This window comes from Botryllus schlosseri, chromosome 7 (assembly GCF_051294905.1).
Source record: "Botryllus schlosseri isolate E-star chromosome 7, Bs_hap1, whole genome shotgun sequence".
Lineage (NCBI taxonomy): Eukaryota > Metazoa > Chordata > Ascidiacea > Stolidobranchia > Styelidae > Botryllus > Botryllus schlosseri.
In genome coordinates this window covers 6,609,629-6,631,605 of record NC_137242.1, presented here as the reverse complement: position 1 = coordinate 6,631,605, position 21,977 = coordinate 6,609,629, and the positions used below count along the sequence as shown (strand labels likewise).

Below are 21,977 nucleotides of genomic sequence, written 5' to 3'. Positions count from 1 at the left end.
CTATGCGAATCGATCGATATTTTTCCTGTTGCGAATCCTAGAGGATTATTACATGTGGTCTCAAATGATAGGTTGGAATTTTTGCAAGCTGCTCGTACGCAGTTGGTGGAAATCACCTAGCATGATCTGATCATGCTCGATTAATATGTGATATTCTGTATATGAATTTTAGTAACTTGAGCTCGGGTCACAGCAGAGGTGGTGAATGACGAAGCACTCCTACTTATTCGTAGTATTTCAATATGTTTTGCCTGCATCCGAGTCGTAATGTTTTGACTCGAGTCCGAGTCCAAGTCATTATGTTCAGTTTTCAGTTCAATCCAGTTCCACCCACTTTTTTTTAACTCTGCTCGAGTGATATAGAATGGCTCGCATTCATAATATAGTAATTTTCCTCGGTCTAAACAGTTTCTGGCCCTATTTTCAAGTATCAGGACTGACAGACAAAATACCAATAATGTGGTCGATTTACCATTCTTCGAATTTGCAATGAAATGTCTGTCTTGGCCGTCCTAGTTTCGAGTCATGCACGATGACTCGAGTACAAGGCGAATCAATACAAAAATTGACTCAAGCCGAGTCATTTTACGCATTTGAAAAAATCACTCGAGTCAAGTTGAGTCACCATAAAATCGCAACTCGTTATTGCAACCCTGCCTTCACTTAACTGTTTTTTGCGTAAATCTACTGACATTATACACTTGGTATTTTGTGAAAAAGTAGCTCGGGGTATAATTGCATCACTTTAGGGCAGGCTAACGATTGAACTTGTCCTACAGATAGGGAGCAATAGCCCTGTATCACTGTAGCCGTTTATATTTTTTAAAATGGCACTTATTTGTAGTTTCGTTACTCATTTTTTTCACCATTCTTCAGCTTCATTATGTAATCTCGATGAACCGCTAAAAGTTTGCGGCCCTCGACCGAATATACTTTTCAAAACCACTTTTTTGAGTACTTTCCTACCTTTCATTTTCTGCTTCTACTTGAAGTAGGTTTGACATATCTCCGAAATTGCTACTTCTACTTGCAACAGAGCGGAAATTTATTTTGTTACTTCTATCCGTGTACCAAAGCTGACTACTTAGACCACATCTGCTTATATTCAGTGGATTCTTTCCGATTTTCCAATCAAATTAAATTTGGTTCTGCAACGAATACATCATCAAATTACTTGAATGACCGAGAGAGGGTGAGAGAGAGAAAATCCGTTACACGACGTATACTACGTTTACTAATCGTAGGAAAAAACAAAGTCAAAAGACTTCCTCCACTTGAGGCAGCATATACTGGCCGTTATCTCTTTGGTGTCAGTGTGTGCTTTCTAATTTCAGCTCTACAAAACCGCGACGCAGAGCACTATCGCGGAATTCATCCCGTTGATCATGTCGACGTTGTTACTGCAACCTACTAAGGCCGCCCGCGCCTCGCCTGCGTTCAACAAGGAGCTGTTTGTCGATTTTACGGCGGCGCAAGTGAAGACGCTGTCGTTTGTGGCGTTTTTCGTACGCCCTTACCATGTAAGTTGAACGGGATGGAGCTTATTGTGTTTTTAAAAGTTTGTATGCGTTTTCAGTAGTCGTGGACACTAGTCCTGGACACTGCTAGCATATGCGTTGAGCATCAATTGTAATTAGTGCTGTGCAAAATCGAGTATCTGGTTGTTTTTGATTGTTGCTCATACACGATGAGGAAAAGTTGAAATATGTGCCTTTCATTTGACCACAGATAAAATATTGCCAGTTCTGCTGGATTGTTCGCAATTAGTATGGCGAGATTCTGGGTGGTTCAGATCTTCAATATACAATTGAATAATAGATTCATATTCAAATATACCCGAATGTTTTGGTTGACACTTGTCAAGGGTAATTGTCAGCAAATAGTAGAGATTTCAGAAGAACACTGTGAATCAACAGTCGTATCGCGAAATGTGATGCCACTGGCATAAAAATTCGAATAATCGAGACGCACAGATGGCTTGGGCTCAATGTAGGCTTATTACTAGGGCAAGTTTTTGCAACTTTTTTACAGCTTCCGGCAGCTTTCTAAATACTCGTAAGATATGTAGAATGCTGTTTTGAGCTGTTTGAAGGAATCTTATAGTGCAACTTTTTGCAACTTTCGTCCATTTTCTCCATGCAACTTTTTGCAACATTTTGCGATTTTTCACGAAAGTATTTTTGATTTTGGTGAAATACACGGCCAAATTTGTCTGAAATACCATAAATCAGCACCGAAGTAACGCTCTTACGGGTATTTCGGTAGCTGAGTCGAAAAGTTGACCTTTTTGTTAGTCAACCGAGCAAAATGTGATCTGTTAGTGTAACTTTTGTGAAAAAATAAATGCAACTTTTTACTGCAACTTTTCACGGATTTAACTGCAACAAAAAGTTGCCCTACTTATTACTCTAAGATTTTACATGCTACGTTGGCGGAAAAGCTGAAATATGCACCTTTGATTCGACCGCCAGTAAGATATTGCCAGTTTGTCGTGAGCAGAAATAATTCCGTATTTGCCTACCGTAAATATGGCATTATCGACCAATGTGTGTTTTGTTGCGTGTTGCAGGAAAGCATCATTCAATACACGGAGGAAATGATCACCGCCATGCTGCAGCTTCTCACCAACTGCCCGCCGGAAGTCGCGTCTCTCAGGAAAGAGCTGCTGATCGCTGTCCGCCACATTCTCGCCACGGAACTCAGATCAAGTAGGACACGGTGTTTGCGACTTTTAAACAAACGACAACACTGGACTTGGACATGAGACTAAGTTAATTCTGGACAGGGTTTTAATGGCTCAAGTCATGACTCGACTCGAGTCACAATTTCTCGACTTGCCTTGAGTCAATCTGTGTATTGACTCTACTTGAACTCGAGTCATTACGCATGACTCGAATTAAGTCATATGACCCGAGACTCGGACGGCCAAGACCGACATTTCATTGTAATTTCGAAGAATTGTAAAGTAAAAGCGCTATTGGGATTTCGTCTAGTCGGTACTGGTACTTGAAAATGCGACCAGAAACAGCTATAAGTAAGGAAAATTAGTATAATATAAATGCGAACTATACGATATCACAATACCGAGTTATAAAAAGTGGGCTTAACAATACTTTAACTGGAAACTGAGCAGTCAACACAATGATTTGGACTCGGACTCGAGTCATGATACCATGACTCGAACTCGACCCTCTGCTCGCTGACTTGAACTCTGACTTGACTCTGACTTGGTGAATTAAAAATGATTGACTTGACTCTAGCCAAAACTATGAAAGTGAGATTGACTTGTGACTCGGAGACTTGTGACTTGGTTACAACCCTGATTCTGAATTTTGATTCGGGCGCTTGAATCTTTGCACCACCGAGTCCAAACTTTAATCCTGTTTTATCTTGTTATTTTTTTTCAGAATTTGTCCCACGTATCGATTCCTTAATAGACGAAAACGTTCTCATCAGCAAGGGCTGGTCGGCCAGGGAGTCTCTGAGGCCGCTCGCCTACAGCACGCTGGCTGATCTGGCCCATCATGTCAGGGCTCAGCTGTCTCTGTCGCAGGTAAAAGAAACAATATTTACTCTATCATGGTCTAGGACGGTTTGACACAAACCGTAGAAATGCTAGCGATGTCTCCAATGCCCGGCGCGTGACACCGCACCCTTTTATCTTCTAGCTGACGTCGGCCGTTCATTTGTTTTCGAAAAACGTTCACGACGACTCTCTGCCATGCTCGATTCAAACCATGTCGTGCAAACTCCTGCTCAATCTCGTCGAGGGAATAACGAAGAAAAGCGAAAACAATTCGGTGAGTGCGACCTTTCAATAGTTGAGCCTGACACAAAAATACACCCGAGACGGGGATTCTCAAATCAAAAGTAAAGACGCTGAGTAAGGTTGCTGCATGATGATCGCTACAATAATTTGTCAAGTCACGTTAATACAGCAAAACGTTTGCTAGGGCAGTTCAGCTGCAACTCCTAGGCATCGAATAGCCTTGCCATTAAACTGACATCGTTACAGCATGGTATATATATGAAATATAGCCTGCTCATAGCCTGTTTAACTCGGAATATATTGATGGTAATCCACTATGCCTCATTCCATAAAACATATCATGCGTTAAGCGTAAAACAAGCATTTGCGCCATCAACTTTGTCTATAAAGAACGCTTCATGCCCAAACGCAAGTTTCACTATAAGATTCAGCTGTATGCAAAAATGAATTATGTTGTATAGTTCGTCGGCCCATCATGCATAGCACCATTGCCTACTACCCGACCACCACCCACCAGTTCGAAACCTTTGTCATGTGCCAAACAATGAGTCACTTATAAATTTGTTTCTGAAATGCCAACGATTATCGTGAAGGTTTGAAAAGCTTCACTTTGCAGAACGTTACAGCTAAATTGGCGGAAAGCATCATAGCGACTATTCATCGTCCCCCAGTTTGAAACCTCTGGCCTGTGCCCAACTCGATCTTGCTTTCTAAAATGCCATCTCGTAGTGTCAAGGTTTGAGAAGCTTCACTTCAGAGAATCATACAGAAAATTAGTGGATAATAGATATACGACCAGTTACATGCTTTATCTTCATTGCAGCAAGGGCGGGACGTGCTGATGATGATGCTGGAAGTGTTTGTGCTAAAATTTCACACGCTGACCAAGTATCACCTGCCTGGGATCTTAGCCAAGTGCAAGCCGCAGAGCGAGGCCAACTCGTCAGATGGCTCGAACGGCGGCGGACCATCGCGCTCCTCAACTCCGAACCCAGCTGTAAGTTGAGGGAAAATATTTCTGGTGACATCCGGAGGTGGTCAAGGTAGTCTGCGTTTCTCCGCAAGTAGAAGTAGTAGTTTTTACCGCATTTCAAAACTACTTAAAGTGGAAGTTGTAAACTAAATGGTGGGGAAGAATTTGGGTTCTGTAAAGAAGATATACTCATTGATACTCTCCAGTCGGAGTAAAAGTAACTCATGACTTGACGCGAAAATGGCGGCAAATGATGAACGATTCTGGACTTTTTGAAATGTTCATGATGAGAACAAAAATATATATCTCTGGACTGGGGTTGTATCCCTTATAAAATATTCTGATGCCTGCCAAAATCTCGCCGTCATTTCTCGGTTAGAAAATAACGTTTCTGATCATTGATTACAGGTGGTCGAATTGTCAACGTAGGTAATCAAGTAGGAGTAGAGGAGTAGTCTTGTCAGAATTACATCAAGTGGAAGTAGATATTTAAGGCTCCGAAAAGTTTTCGATTAGGGAGACTTGTTGCCATGTCTCGTAACTTCCGGTCACCGTTATGCTATGCTGATCGATACGGAATTTTACAAAATTTGACCCCCATTTTTTTACTGACACAGAACAATGCCACGACTCCGACAACTCCTAGCGCCCCGACTTCCAGTAAAAGTACGGATTCCGACAAGGACTCAAAACACGGTAATGGTAACCATGTTGTTGGTGCAAGTGTGATTGGTGTGATTTGCAGGTTTTACTTTGCGGGGAGCGTTTACGAGATTTTGTGTAAGGTTTAATTCGGTCGTTTTCATGTTATCTTGTCCCCGCACAAGTCCATGTAAGAGAAACATACATTACATGGATATACATTATTAGCGTGTTGGCCTTGGGGCTTTGCGTACGGTTGAATTCGATTATAATCTTCAAAAATAGTGCTGCACATGCCTCACCTTTAAAATAGTTTCGTTGGTGTCTAGCCGGCAGCTTTTGCGAGTTTTGCATGTCCCTTACTTGACTACCACAGTACGGTACACTTTTTATGTGGGTTCTGCATGGTCTTAATTTAGAAGCAGTGTATGGATTACTGGGGAAAAATGCCCTAATCCAAGCAGAGACTATGTTGTGATATGTCACGGGCCATTCTACGTTTATAAGACTGCGGAACCCTGTTATCTACCAGCGATTTGAAAAAAAATATGCGACTGCCTTTTCAGCAGAGGAGAAACAGCCCAACACGATCTCGGCCTCTGATTGCCGCAGCCTGGTGAAGACTCTCGTGTGCGGGGTGAAGACGATCACGTGGGGCGTGGTCTCGTTCAAGACGCAGGCCGATCAGCAAGGGCCTCAAAACCAGCACTTTCTGCCGCAAGAGACCGTGCTTTTCACGAAACTCGTTCAGTACGCCTTGCCTGCTTTGGAAATTTATCAGGTAATGTGAAAATGTGTTGAATTACATGGTGTCTTCTGCTGCCCTGTCCAATGATGTTGTGTTTCTTTAACCACGATATAATATTCGCCATTTCAATGTGGCTGAACACAAAGGTTCGAGTACCCAAGTCCGAATTCTAATGATTCAAGGCCTGTAGTTAAAAATGATTTCTTTGAGCGCTAAAATCAAACACCTCGTTTCTACCGAGAGAATCATAGTTTCATTACTTTTTGTCTCACCGTGGAAGCCTTCAAACCTCGATTGGTGGTATCACAGCATCCCAAACATGATGCACGAAGCTAAGTAGTAAGCAAATCAGTGGAAATGACATTTATGTGAAGTCGCTATTGACTCGCAGCATTGTCACAAAGTGCAATGAAATAGGCGTGGTCGAAAATACCAAATTATCTTTATTTGGTTCGGAACTGGCATTATTTTCTTTGTGGGTCGCGTAAAAGGGCCATATTTGAGTTTTCCACATCATGCATACTTTTTATAAGGTCATGAGTCGTGCTAGAATACTTGGCTGGGAACTGATTCTCAAATGGATCACACAGGTGCTTAATTTTCAGCAATCCTACTTGTGGAGATAGAAATGCTAGTTTTATTTTACTCTGCTGCAGTTTGTGTTGTACATAAATGAAGTTGATATGGAATTTGTACTTTTCAAATTCATGTTACTAATTAGAAGTTATGCGTGAAGTGATACTACATGGCTAGCCGCCTCTGGATTTCAAGTTATCCGGCTATTTCACTGTGCAGGTGACTGTGTCTGGAAACGGGCAGGCCTTTCTGCGCCCTGCCAATTGTCCGACTGTCCGGATGAAGGAAGAAAAGGAGGTTCTGGAACACTTTGCCGGCGTGTTCACCATTCTCAACCCGTCTACATTTAAAGAAATATTCAGCACGACGATCACGTACTTTGCGGAGCGCGTCTACAGGAACTATGCCTTACAGGTGATGAATTTGGCATGTATACAGTTGAATAACAACAATAACCTTGTGCCGTTAATTTATTCACTAAAAGCTTTTTGACTGACCCTCATCATCGGTAAACTTCAATAATACGATGAATTGAATCCGAATTGGGAAGAACATTGTATACAAACAATCCTATCACCAAATGTGACTTCACCGGCTTGAAATCTCGAATAATTGAGGCATGGAGATCGATTAGTACATTGAGCTGAAGTGATCTCCTCGAAATTTATTGCTGGTGACATCGTATTTGGTGATATGATTGTTGAAATACATGATCTTTCCCATTGTCTATTGGTTACTGACAATTACCCATGACGAGTGTCAGCCGGAATTATTCTGTTCTGTACCTCCAATAAGCTCTTGGATTTACAACCGCTGAATTGATCATAATCACATGGCGTGTCGACAAACTGCGACCAGCGAATTGGAGGAGCGTTGTGTTCCTCTTCCCGCCACAAGCATTCTGTGTCAATACTACTTTTAGGCACATATTTACGTTCCTTTCTCAGATCGTTGCCAATTCGTTCCTTGCGAGCCCGCACACTTCGCCGACGTTTGCCACAATTTTGGTCGAATATTTGCTGAAAAGGCTGGAGGACATGGGTCAGCCAGGCGAACGGTCGAATCTGTACTTGAAATTGTTCAAGGTGGGACGTGATCAGTCGAACTTGTGGTAAAATAGTCCTAGAAGATAATTTGTAGCAGGCACTTTTTAGCCCTGAAGTCATTATCATAATCCACTTCAAGGATAAGTACTCACAAGCATTTACTCTTGTTGGATCGTTATTGCCAAATCCGCTGAAACATTGGCGTTATGAAATGTGTAACATTCGATTAGATACCATTATTGTAAAACCTCCAGTAGGTCATGGTTCAGTCCCCGGTCGGGTCGGACTTCTGCGTAAAACTGGTATCCACGGCTTCCCCACTAGCCTGACGGTTTCTTCGTATCTCCACCGTCAAAGGCCCGTGATAGTGCAGACGACATTAAACTTGGCTAAAACAAAAACATTGACGTGCTGGAATGTGTATTTTCGCAGTTTGACCAATCCGCCCTGTCATGCTTGAAGTAGATCTACTGTACCGAAGAATTCTTGCGTCTTTTTCTATTTCCACTCTAGCGGTTTTGGTTTTCGACTGCTTTTGCTCCAACAGTTTTTGCAGCCTAGTTACTTTGATTTTAGTGTGTAGAATTGGAAAGTAATATTATCGGTAGATTACATCACCGACGCATGAACTTGTAGAACTTGTAATCTTTAAACTCCAGTCCTCGAAACTTATTGTCCCTATCAAAAGTGGAAACGTGAATTTGTTACGATTTTCATCATTTGGCTTGTATTTTCACAGCTTGTTTTCGGCTCCGTATCGCTATTCGCGAACGAAAACGAACAGATGCTGAAACCGCACCTGCACACGATCGTAACGAGGTCGATGCAACTCGCAAACACGGCTCACGACCCCTTCAACTATTTCCTGCTGTTGCGAGCGCTGTTTCGTTCCATCGGGGGCGGGAGCCACGACAGCCTGTACCAGGAATTTTTGCCTCTGCTACCGAATCTGCTGCAAGGTACGTTTTTGTTTGTCGATCCGCTCTGTAATGTTCACACGTCACGTGGTCGACTGGTCGTATATCACAGCCGAGCTGTTTGAGTGACATTTTTTTTTTCTAATTGGCACATTTGAGCAGGGTTGTAACTAAGTCCCGAGGCTCCGAGTCACAAGTCAATATCACTTTTATAGTTTTGACTCGAGTCAAGTCGAGTCATTTTCAATTCACCACCGAGTCAAGTCCGAGTCCAAGTCATCGAGCAGAGGTTCGAGTCCAAGTCATGGTATTATGACTCGAGTCCAAGTCGTTGTGTTGATTGCTCAGTTTCCAGTAAAAGGCTTGTAAAACCCACTTGTTATGACTCTGTTTGGTGATATCGAATGATTCGCATTTATTATACACTAATTTTCCTCACTTTTAGCAGTTTCTGGTCGCATTTTCAAGTACCAGTACCGATAGACGGAATCCCAATAGGGTGGTTACTTTACTATTCTTCGAAATTACAATGAAATGTCGGTCTTGGCCGCCTGAATCTCGGGTCATATGACTTGGTTCGAGTCGTGCGCAATGACTCAAGTCCAAGTCGAGTCAATACACAGATTGACTCGAGTCGAGTCATTTCCGTATTTTGAGAAAATGAGTCAAGTCGAGTCATCAGTTGAGTCATTACAACCCTGCATTGAGAGTGCTGTTTTAATAGTTTGAGTGAGGAGTTGTTTTAGTGATGCAATGAAAACCTTTGTTTTGATCGACCGAGTCTCAGAAATGAGCATTTGAGCGACACCCTGGCATTTTCTATTTCAATCACTGAATCGAGCCCCTAACTGAATCAAAATAACTATCACTGGCATTGTCGGTCTAATGAAATTGACCCTTCCTAAGCTCGAATTATTATTTTTCACTCAAATCTTCATTCCCGCTTTTTTTCTAGGTTTGAACAGCCTGCAGAGCGGACTGCACAAGCAGCATATGAAGGACCTTTTTGTGGAGCTGTGTCTCACCGTGCCGGTGCGTTTGAGCTCGTTGCTGCCCTACCTGCCCATGCTGATGGACCCGCTCGTGTCTGCCTTGAACGGGTCTCAGACGTTGATCACGCAAGGCTTGCGCACCCTGGAGCTCTGCGTGGATAATTTGCAACCCGACTTTTTGTACGATCACATTCAAGTGAGTGTTTTTCGAAGTGCAGCTATTCGAGCTCGACCGATGTCTAAGGTTGACACTTGCCGTACCATCCTGATTTCTAGGATTTATCCTAATTTTGAAGGGTGGGCTCGTATAAAACTACAATGTCCTTATTGATGAGATTTGTCCCATTTTCGACATGTGTCATTAGTTTGTCTGTCCGTGATTAGGACAAAATTGAGTAAGAATTTTTTCAGCCGTCAACGAATTTACAACTTCCGCAGTTGGGCTACTCAGAATTTTTGGCTTTCCTTGATTGTTCATGGAAACCCTGGATAACTGGAGCAACAGAAATATTGGTCACTGTAATTGTTCGGCAACGGGGTCATGACTGGGCATGAAAATGTGAAACTATTATTCGACTGCTTGTGTAGATTTCAAACACAAGGTTGCTACATCACATTGAGCTTTCACGGCCAACTATCGAAAAATACGGCCAGATATTAACTTTAACTGTTTTTGTTCAGCCTGTTCGGGCTGAACTCATGCAAGCGCTGTGGCGTACGCTGCGTAATCCATCGGACGGAATCGCGCACGTGGCTTTCCGCGTTCTGGGAAAGTTTGGCGGCTCGAACCGTAAGATGCTGAAGGAGGCGCAACGGCTGGAATTCAACGACTCGGAATCGTCGGGTCCGTGCGTGCGCGTCGATTTCCTCGACTGCAAGCCGCCCGTTCATGTTCCCGTAAGTGCTCTTCCGGCTTATGTACGTCAGGGGCGTGTTTCGAATCCTAGTCTACATGTGGTTCCGGAATTGGTTTGTCTCGTATCCAAACCCATGTCCAATTGTGGTAATGGCAGAAATTTTAAGATCCTAAACCCAACTTCAAAACATCTCTGGTACGTGATGCCCACGAAAGGGGTTTCTAATCTAGCTTATACTTTATTTTTTTCGCACCAGCTCTTCAACTATTTACGATACAGTATGATATTGAACTTTATTTATGAATCTCGTCATCAGTTTCAGCCTATGTGCGTCCCCCAGTTTCACTGCGTTAATTATATCGGGCCCGCTTGTCAAAAAGGCTGTATGCTTCTAACATACAGCACAACTCACCAACTCGTACCTAAAAGTTATTTCCCTTTATTTTTTGTTTGTTCGTATTCTCAGGTCTCTGACGTGATATCAAACGCTCTGAAGTGTCTCAAGAACGCGTCGACCGATCCATTTTACCGAAAGCAGTCGTTTGAAGTCGTGAAATGTTACTTGGTACGTAAGCTGTGTTTTGGAGCCCGATTCCATGACACACATAATCTCCTATTCAGATCAGTATGATGAGCTGTGACGAGGCGCACCTTGAACAGTTTCCGCACCTGATAAAGCATCAGACTTTCACTTCCGGGCAATTTCCGAACGCGTCTGTGTCCGACCTGGCTATCTGCCCGGACTCCGTGACACGGAACACTTTCAAGCAAGCTTTGACGGCCGCTATCAGTAAGTTGGAATAGATGTGTTTGCAGACTGAGATTCGATTATTGGGATCATTATGTGATGTTGGTTTGCAGTATGCAGAAAGCGTTTTAATAGGCAGTGGCGCTACTTGAGTAAATTACAGCTGTCAATTTCTATATGATTACAAGTAGAAGTATCAATTTTGAAGATTTATCAATACTACTTCGAATGTAGATAGTGAAAGGCCAGGAGAGCAAGCTATTTTGGACAAGGGGTCGCACGCGTTGAGCATTTAATCAGAGGTGGCTACTAAATTGCAATTACCTGCGAAATTCTCATATATACTTAGCTACTATGATAATGAAACAATTCCACATGATTCTTCGGAAAGTTCACTCTTGAAAGTGATGCAAACCTATCTTTCATCCACTTGCTACTTTCCAAAGTCAAAGTATATGATATAAATTAAGTGGTACTCCCTTCCTTGTACATTATGTACAAGTAGAAGTAGAAGTATTCTACGGACCTAACCACTTGACGAAGTGGTGCAACTTGGCGAAATTAGTTTCCACTTTTTTTAATTTCAAAGTGTAAATAATGGTTTTGCTTATAATACTGTTCAAGTCAATCTGGAAGTAGTCTGTAATAAAACTGCTTGATTGGTAGTGAAAGTATGTAAACCTACTTGATTACTCCAAAATGAAGTACTCCATTACCGAACGCCTACTTGTTGCTACATATTTTCTCAACAAGTCATCCTTTGGGATGGACGGAATACCTTTTCAACCAGAATTAACTGGTGCTATCGAATTTCAGTTCATAGTACACCCGGGTTAAACTAATTTGCCGACCGCAAGTAACCCTCCCGCGTCTGGCATAATACGTGGTCAAAACCTGGGATCGGGGTGAGCACTGTTTGGTGACAATGTACGCGGTATCTTGCCTATGCAGGGTACGAAACTGACAACATGTTTGACCAGATACTGTTACACCGCGTGCAATCATTCTGAGCCGCTGGTAATAGCTGCCCGCTGTTTGCTTGGAACTTATTAATGTTCAACTTCTGATATTGTTCGTGTTTACCTCGTCTCCAGAAAAGGGCCATAAAAGTAGCGTGAACAGAGGAAAAAATTTAGTGAGGGTTCGCGAAAGTGTAAACGACTATTGAACGAGATCGTTTTGATGCAAGACACACCCACTGTGAATGTCCTATCGAGCGTTAGGAGAGGCGTTGTTGACCCATGTCTATATGAAACCGGTTTTGTCCGGTGTAGTTGAAAAAGAATAGTGCAGATGGGTTTGAGATTCCATTCTACTGGAATTTGATGATTTAAAGGGGTGGTATTGTAGAGATGATCGCATATAGGTGATGGAATGTAGTTGTAACTTGTATACAATATGAGTCTTTTGCTGCTATAAATTAGAATGTTTATGTGTTTTGAGCATTATCAAGTTCATAATAGGCAATTTACTATCAGCTACTGCTGATAGTACTGCTTTGCACATTTTGAGCTTCTTGGACGTACAGAACTTCAATATACAATTGAAAAGTATATTCATATTGAAATATACCCGAATATTGTCGGCTGACACTCGCCAGCTGCTGACGATTTCCCCTGACGAGTATCAGCCGAAAATATATGAATTAATTTCAATATGGATATACTTAATTATATTTTTTGAGATTCAGGAAGTCATCCAACATTTAGTGGTCTGGTCTTTTTTAAGGAGTACAATATGAGTTCCATTTGAACAGCACATTGCAATTTAAGACCGAGGTACTGTAAAGTTTTTCGAAAACTTCTCAGGAAATCGCTGTTGATTTTTTGCGCGCACAAGCCATTGCATAAACTTCCCGCAATGTCTTCCTACCTGCATATTGTTCTTAAACTGTAGCGCGGTAAGTTAATGGCTTCTGAGAAAAGCGCTACAACTAGTTGTATTTTCATGAAGTCATGCGAGTCTGAATCACTGGAGGTCTTGTGAGTGTATTGGCGATGCTCAAGTGTTTACTACGAAAGGAAGATTTGTGATTTTAGGTAACCGCTATATTAGATACCTGTCTGGCTCTGAATTTGCATTTTTCAATGATGAGAGCATACCCTGCGTTCTTGGCACAGCGTTGTGTGCTCTGTCTATGAGAACTGTGCCAAGTCATACAGCCCTGCGCATGCGCCGATCGACGTTCAAACAGTGGCGCAGTGTGAGTACGGCATTTGTTGCAGGATTAAATCATTACAGCGGACGTGAAAATGCGGTTACAGCTTTTCTTAGCGCGATGCTGGCAAGCTCTTGTAAGAAGCATTGTCGGCTTTCCGAACATTTAATGTTTACTAAAATTATTAGACATGTTTTTCCTCAGTGTCATTAATGCGGACATTATTTATCTGTGATTGTGTGCGTGTGTATACAATGCAGGGGCGTTGCCAGGGTTGTGATTGTGTTTTCAACATTGTGATGTCATTCGTTTTTACTAGGCTTCATTAAAATTGGTGTCCGCACGCATATAAACCGCTGTATTGTGTAATTTGTCACTTATAGAATCGAAATTTGCATTGGTACAGATTGATTGCCTGTAAGTGTAACTTAATCTTTTCACAGTGTGTGCAATAATTAAAGATCTCAGGCAGATAGCATTACCGTTCGTGGCCCATGTCGTCCGCCATTACACCCTCGTTGCTCTGGCACAGCAAGCCGGGCCTTTTCCGATCACGGCAAAACAACAAAGTCAACAGAGCTCGATGGGTGAGTAGGCTACCTTGACTTTAATGCAGATATATGTATAGCTTTTAGCGTTTGCCGATTTTCTTATCCGGTGCACTGATTGCTTCATGTCTGTTATTGTGTAATGAAACATATTACGATTCGTACTGCATGCATAAATCTCTTCCTCAATATCCCAGTTCCATTTTAAATAAAGCTCGAAAATAAAGTCTTGATGACGGAGACAATATATTTGTTTATCTGTGCCCAAACCAAGGTTGTCTGTTTCATCCACGTGGTGTGCATGTGCAATATAATAGTGGAACCCTTGGGAGATGCAAATGAGCATGTATTTGTACTTGGATAAACAAATTCTTGAGATTTTGACTCGTTCTGAATGGAGTTTTGAATGATCTCCACTCTAGATAACACTTCTTATTCCGAGTGTGCGAGTTATTCTAGGGCAGGGGTGGCCAACCTTTTTGAAACCAAAAGCTATTTTTTGGGTACTGATTAATGCGACAGGCTACCAGTTGCTCACGCTGTTTATCCGTGCTATGTTGGAATTCTTCACTTAGTTCGACATTCAGAGCAAGGGGCAGTGTTTCCTTCCCTTGCCAAGACCAGAAAACTTTCACTCACCGGGACTCACACCAGCGTCTCCGGGCTCAGCTGAGTTGTCGCACCAATCTCGGCGTCGAGACTGGAATTTTAACTAGATTCCCGTTATATCTCGACGTGGGCAAAGACCTTTAACGCCCTGGTCGAAAACTGCGTTCGTATGTCCTTTAGGGGTTGACTGACCCATGTTCAACTGCTGCTCATATGAAAACCCTCTTAGCTTGGACTCTCAATTCTCTCATTTAAATATTTGCTACTCCGACCGCGACTCATTTGGTTGTCGCGGGCTACGTTACCGGCACCGTGTTGGTGATCCCTGTTCTAGGGTATCTATGTCCATAAATACCTATCTACTGAATTTGGTATTGGGTAATGGGTTTTAAGCTCGGACACAGACTTGATAATATCAAACTCGAACCCTTCCGCTACCCCATCATGGATGGAAATTGTCACGCCGCCTCTACTAAAAGCCTTTAAAAATCTAATTTTGTGTACCTGTAGTAACACTGCCCATGATTGCCAGTGACATATATGCTGCTGTTGCTAATTTTAGACGCTTACATTTCAGGCTATTGCTCCGGCTCGAGAGGGTACTGCACTGGAATGGACCCTCTTGTGCTCATCGATTCCATTGCCGAGTGCATGGCCTACGAGGAAAAGGAGCTGTGCAAGCTCGGCAATATAGCCATAAGTTTGATCGTCGAAGTCTCAAGTATGCTATTGTTTATCCCTGCCGATGATCCACGATTTTCGCTTGTCGATCGTGCTTAACAATGTGTGTTAAGTGCTAAGCTTTATGCATAAATTGATCTATATATTGGTTCAAAATTTGTAAGATAGCTAGAACCTATGGCGTGTGCGGTTTTCCAATGGTAATATATGAATTAATGACATTGTTTAGAATTGAAACTATTAATTCGAGCTGTAGAAGATCCCAGCTCTGCTGGACTGGTGCAGTCTCTGAGTTGATATTTCCGTCATGTTTCTTTGCTGCCATGAAGCCTCAATAATCACGAACATGGTTTTGCCGATATCCTGGTTGACGCATAAATCATTTCTATCTCTCTCCTTCTGGAATTCAATGTTGTACCAGAAACAATGACCAAATCATGTGTTTATCATTGATTTGTGTTATCCCCCAGAATTCAATATACGGAATATATGGTTTTCCATGATGATGAGAACGTTGCACCATTTAGATTCAAATTAGCTGATTCTTTTTGTGATTGAGAATGTTGAAAGTAAGTAACCCAGTCTATTCTGATCACTAGTGAACATTTTCGCATTGCAAGGTGAGCGAAAAAAGATGTGCCTCGATTTTAAACCTACATGTCCCTTTTCAGGCACGGTCCTGGGGTCGCGTGAACGCGCGTCTAAACTGCCGTTGTTTTCGTATCTGGTGGAGAAAATGTGTTCCTGCTGCTACGACAGGGCGTGGTACGCGAAATACGGGGGATGTGTCGCCATCAAGTATCTTATGGATCAGGTGTGGAAATATATAGTGATTTTTGATATAATCACTGATAGTTAGAGGAATAGAACAAGTCTTTTTATAAGAGATGTGCAGATATACGAATAGAGGATGTGGCGGAGATGGTAGACATTATGAAAAATATCTTATGGATAGTGTTAATCTTTTTTACAATCGTGTGATGTGACTCTGTTTGGTTTAGATGCCGTTGAAATGGGTTTTGGAGCAGCAGTACGTCTTTTTGAGAGCCTTGCTCTTTGTTATGATGAGTCTGACGAACGAAGTGTCTGCTGGGGCCATCGATCGCGCTAAGGACATCCTCCAGGTGATGAAAATGTTGATCCTTAACATCATTTCTTGTGTGTGACCTCGTGTTTGATCATATTCTAAATACTAGCCGATATTGCCAGTCTCAGTGCGTGCATCTTGCTTTTGACGTACAGTAATATCACGATCTTTCTTTACGCGCCGAAAACTTCACGACCACAGCTTATTGTGTTACACGCTTTTGTTCAACATTTTTACCAGAATAAATTTGTCCGCCTGTTCCTTTACATCAATATTGTCTTGCAGAGTCTTTTGAAAAAATGCGCCTCTCCCCTGATCGGGGCGCTTTCGGACGATCAGGAAATGGTCCAGCTGCAGAAGACCTCGTTTAATAGGGTGATGCGTGAGCTGGTGCGCGAAATCACTTCGCCCAATCAACTGGTCAGAGAACAGGTACCGCTGTGCACGTTGCTTTTGGTCCAATATAATTTATATAGTAATAGAATTTACAATTTATCATACATTGATATAATTTATAGTTCTCAATCCAACTTCTCTACATCAAAGAGAATTTTCCTCTAAATTATCGCTCGTGCTTCGCAGGCCATGAGCTCGCTGAACACGCTGGCCGAAACCTCTCAACAAACAGTCACGGCCATGATGGCTCCGCATCGGGACGTCCTAGCCGATATGATCCCGCCAAAAAAACACCTGCTGCGTCATCAGCCGGTCAACACGCAAATCGGACTGATGGACGGCAATACCTTCTGCAACACGCTCAGCCCGAGATTGTTCACGATGGACCTGACGATCGTGGAGCACAAGGTAGTGTGTTTGGTTGCTGCTGAATGAATGCTAGCGTACATATTGAGGTTACTGGATCGATTTTCGACATAACGACCTCACCAGTGCTGTAACGTGCCTCGCCATTGCTTGGCCGTGTTTTGATAATTCTTTAGCCTATTTATAGGTTATTTTTAGGTTTTGGTTATTGTTTGTGTAGGCTAAGTTGGAAGTTTGATTGATTGACTCCATCTTGTCTTGTATTGAAATTGCTGCGCTGTCTTGTATTGATAAAAGTGATAAAATGATACTATTAAGTAGGTTCAGTTATCGACCGACGTTTGGATATATTCTTTGGAATCGGTACTTACCTGTTCTATATTCAGGTGTTTTTTACGGAGCTTTTCAACATCTGCGAGGCGGACGACGCGGCGCTGAAAAAGCTGGCGTGCTACAAGCACGTGACCTCGCTCAACCCGCTACGTATCAGCGCCATGAATGTTCTGTCCGTGCTCTATTACATGCCGCAAGTAAGCAAGCTTTCTGTGGACAGTATCTGCTCTATTTATCGGTGTATGTGCTACAAAAAATCAGGGACAAAAATTCCAGTGCAACAGAGTGGATAAATATGGCGGCCTGTAGTTAAAGGGTATCACTTTTGTTATGTTGAAGCTGGGGGACTTTGGTGCCTTCACTTCAGGTTCCAGACATTGCATTTTTTTACATTGATTTCGAAAATATTTTGGTTTTTATAGATTTCCATGAAATCCTGTTTTTTGGGATTTTGAAAAGTTTCAGAAAAAAATTGGTTTTGCAGATTTCATGAGAAATGATTTTTGTTAATTAATAAATGAAAATATTTTTGCGAATTTCTGCAAAATTTTGTTTTCTCAGATTTCCAGGAAACTCTGTTTTTGCGGGTTTTTGATAACTTTTCGTTTTGCAGGTAAAAGATCGAATTATCAAGGGCTTGTTCAAGCTTCTCGGGTCGGAAAGCGAGGAACTGATGAAGACGGCCGAGGAGTGCATCAAGAAGTTCCTGAAAGGCACGCAGGACGAAGGCAAACCGGTCGACAGTGAGGTCATCCACAACGCCATGCGGCCGACACTGTACAAAATGGGCGACCACAGGTGAATGAGCTTTTACCCGCTCCAATACTCATTGCATTATTCACCCGAGTGGTTTAGATCGCTTCCGCTCCTACGTTACGTTTTTTTTTAGATAAAATCTACTTTTTAGGTACGGCTTCTTGTTCTTTTTCCAGTCGAAGTATCAATTTTAATGATGCGTCTAAACTAGGGGTGTCAAACATGCCGGCCATTCTGAGTATATGAAAAATATGCTTGTATTATCCAGCACGTATCCGTCAATACGTTGAGCGTGGTTAGATATCAATTTATGACAATTCGAGGTCAATTTTGTGTTTTAATTCTAATCATCGTGACAAATAAGTTACAAATATCGTAATTTTCCATGTATAATGCGCAAAATTTTACCAATTTTTTGCCCTAATATACGCGTATCATACATGGGTACAGCAAGCCTTGAAAAATATCTCCCTCGACCAAAAACTTGAATTCACACCTCTCTGCATGTTTGTTCCCAATCGCGCATCACCTCTAGCCAACGTGTCCCGTAATTCGTATTAGGCTAATTCCATTATAACTTAACGGGCTGTAATGCATACCCTCAGAATTGTCCAATATTTACAAATGTTGTTCTTTTTTGGATTTTGGGTACATTAAAAAAAATTAGATTGAAAAATTTCCAGCTGTTCAAAAGATAATGCAATTCAAACTTCTCGTGTCACTAGGTGGCGCTACATGCAAAAATCTTTAAAATTCATATTTTTTGCTGTAATGATGGTGGAGAATCAATTAAAATGTCTAATTATACAATTTTGAGGCCAAGGAATTGAAAAAAATCAACATTTTCGCTCTAAACTCGAAGAAAAAAAAGTTACGGACGAAACAAAATTGGGGGGGAGCGGACATGAAAATCCATGTGGGATTCCGTTTACACAAAAAAAATTATTGCAAAATGTACTTTGAAGCAGTATGATTGATAAAAAATTGGATTTTCAAATTAATCTCTATTCCTCAAGGAAATCACCAAAAAAATTGATCTTTGGATTCAGTAATTGGTCATAATAGTAGTTGTGGTGGGCAGCAGTGCAAGATGTGGTGTGTGTCGCTAGCCTGAACTATCGCGTCGCCGACCTCGCAGGCTTTGGCTACTATCTACTCCCGTTTAGAGACAATGCCGTTCATTGTATTATGATTAGCGGTGGTTATGCCATCATTGTTTGACACTGACATCGCAAAACAGAACAACATCGTCTACTTAAAATACAACTATTCATGTACTGCGAATGCAGGGTGCGTACTATACATGGGTACAGGCTTTTTCCCAGAATTTACCCGCCATTTTAAGGGTGCGTATTATACATGGGGGCGCACTATATTCGGAAAATTACGGTAGTTACAAATAAGACATCGACGCCGAATCACGAAAGGCAACAATAAAGTGCACGCTCAAGGCTCAAGCTCTGTGTTTTCTGGAAAAATGGATTGGAAATCAGTCATATGCACAGGTGAAAACGCCTACGTGAAATCCTTGTATGCAAATTACAGAAAATTCAAGTATAGTTACACAAATATTATAATGTGAATATATGTGGTCTGTAGAAACCGGAAAAGTGATTTTAAAATAATGAACCAAATTCGATTGTCCGCGTAAATTTCTACTCACATGCAAGTCGAAGTATCGATTTTGAAGTAAAAAGTTGGTATTTAAAGAGCTTCTTGGAGATACAGAACTTTAATACTCAATTCAGTAATATATTTGTATTAAAATATACCAGAATATTTTTGGCTGGCATTCGTTAGAGGGAATCGTCAGCAACTAGAAGAGAATTGGAAAGGACATTGTATATCAACAATCGTATCACAAAACGTGATGTCATGGGCATGACAGTTCGAATCAATGACCTAATTTCACTGGTGTACAAGTGGCAAACCAACTCAGCTGCTGTTGTGCAGAGCAGACAAATCTAATATTACGAATTACTGGGCAGGATGACTGAGAGTGATGTGCGATTGACAACAAAACAGAATAAAGGTGTGATTTCAAGTCGTATTTCGAGGGAGATTTTCCAAGAATTGCGCCCATGCATAATGCGCACCCCCCACCCCATTTTAAAATTTAGCGGTAGTAGAAAATTTTATATCAACATTCGTATCACAAATATGTTGTCAGAGGTATGAAAGTTCAAATAAACGAGGCGGGATTGTTGATCTACAAAGTTCTTCTTAAAATCCCTACTAGTTGCTGACGAGTGTCAGCTGAAAATATTCGGGTTTATTTCATAATGAAGATACTATTTAATTGTATATTAAAAAGTAAGTATTCTAAAATCACGATGCATATAGGAAAAACGTACTTGAGGGCTTCGAAGAAGTACCAGTACTCTCTTACTGGCCGCTAGTAATAAGCTGGAATCTCACCGGTTTTAATGCGGCTTTCATTGCATTTTCAGGAGCTTGACTCTGAGCGTAGTTCGACACCTGGCCACTCTGTCTCGACTCTTTCCGAACTCGTTCAACGAAAAGCTCTGCGAGCAGCTGTACACGCACCTCACCAAATGGCTGGAAGTGCTGATACACAAGCACCAGGGGCGCAACGACACGCAATCGGAACTGAAGCTGTGCGTCGCCATACTGGAGATCTTCCACCTGATTCCGTTGGCGCCGTCGGTGAGTATCTCGTAGTTCGTTGCGTACGAATCGCTTACTGTTTCTAGTGTATAGCATATTCATATTGAAATGAACCCGAATATTTTCGGCCGACACTCGTCAGCATGTCCCTAGATTTATTAGAACATGCGCATTACGCTCGGTGAAAAGCTCACCCTCGACTCATCCACTCAAGCTTTTGATGCTGAGCAATCAAAGGCCATAAATTCTGCCATTGGCAAACATCTTTTGGATAATCCCGCTTGTGCGAAAAATTATCGAGACAGCAGATTTCGTGTCGTTGGGAGGGACTTTCATTTGTGTGCGTTTGAGTCGACTTTTTATCAAAATACACCAGCCAAGGCTGTGTCAACAAAAGGAGTTCGTGTGCCATGTAAAAATCGAACATTGAACGCTCTCTTATTCCAAATTTCATGCTGGTGACGTCATATTTTGTGATACGATTGTTGATGTACGACGTTCTTTCCAATTCTCTACTAGTTGCTGACAATTACCTCTCTGACTAGTGTCAGCTGAAATTATTCGGGTTCATTTCATTACGAATATACTATTCAATTGTATATTAAAGTTTTGAGAAGCTCTGCTTCTATTGTGTAAGTCGTGGTTCTTGACTCTATCATCGTTATTTACACTCTATGCCACCAAGAACTAATTTATCAACGAGAATTATAGTTTCCTGTAATACTACTTTCCACTATGGAAGGCTGTAAACCTCGATTGGTGGTATCGCAGCATACGAAACATGCGAAACAAGACTACGCACGTTTGGGAAAATGGCATATCTGTTTATTTAATTGATAGACATGTTGTTCCCGGTTACATTTTTCAATTGAGAATAAAATAAAAATTTATTTGGCGGACCGTCTGGAAAGTTGACTTTGACAAAACGTTGAGAACTACTGATGTCATGGCATTCTTCAGAGCTTGCTGGAGTCGCTGATAACCAGCGTGGTGAAGACGGAAGGGGCGCTGACCATTGAAATAGGCAGCCCGTTGCGCGCGCCGCTACTCAAGTTTGTGTGCCGACACCCGGAATCGGCCGCGCATCTCTTCGTACACGAAAACCATGTCACGAATACGCACTGGAACAGGCTCCTGGTGAGTGCAA

General features: G+C 41.9%; 1 protein-coding gene across 4 annotated transcripts in view; it reads left to right on the top strand.

Annotated features, from left to right (window-relative positions):
* Nucleotides 1–21,977, top strand: part of LOC145443562 (transformation/transcription domain-associated protein-like) — a 60,005-nt gene that overhangs the window by 4,507 nt on the left and 33,521 nt on the right. For 3 of the 4 annotated variants that reach the window (XM_080321506.1, XM_080321507.1, XM_080321504.1), the window contains exons 9-32: nt 1,335–1,520; nt 2,570–2,708; nt 3,408–3,553; nt 3,669–3,800; nt 4,593–4,766; nt 5,360–5,438; nt 5,951–6,165; nt 6,928–7,122; nt 7,656–7,793; nt 8,494–8,713; nt 9,627–9,859; nt 10,345–10,560; nt 10,987–11,085; nt 11,142–11,310; nt 13,870–14,013; nt 15,161–15,304; nt 15,936–16,078; nt 16,266–16,388; nt 16,637–16,783; nt 16,934–17,155; nt 17,500–17,643; nt 18,060–18,244; nt 20,653–20,869; nt 21,791–21,967. In XM_080321506.1, the coding sequence (XP_080177632.1) occupies nt 1,335–1,520; nt 2,570–2,708; nt 3,408–3,553; nt 3,669–3,800; nt 4,593–4,766; nt 5,360–5,438; nt 5,951–6,165; nt 6,928–7,122; nt 7,656–7,793; nt 8,494–8,713; nt 9,627–9,859; nt 10,345–10,560; nt 10,987–11,085; nt 11,142–11,310; nt 13,870–14,013; nt 15,161–15,304; nt 15,936–16,078; nt 16,266–16,388; nt 16,637–16,783; nt 16,934–17,155; nt 17,500–17,643; nt 18,060–18,244; nt 20,653–20,869; nt 21,791–21,967 (3,987 nt within the window). The remainder of the gene's footprint in view (nt 1–1,334; nt 1,521–2,569; nt 2,709–3,407; nt 3,554–3,668; nt 3,801–4,592; nt 4,767–5,359; nt 5,439–5,950; nt 6,166–6,927; nt 7,123–7,655; nt 7,794–8,493; nt 8,714–9,626; nt 9,860–10,344; nt 10,561–10,986; nt 11,086–11,141; nt 11,311–13,869; nt 14,014–15,160; nt 15,305–15,935; nt 16,079–16,265; nt 16,389–16,636; nt 16,784–16,933; nt 17,156–17,499; nt 17,644–18,059; nt 18,245–20,652; nt 20,870–21,790; nt 21,968–21,977) is intronic. The other variant, XM_080321505.1, reaches the window with a different exon arrangement.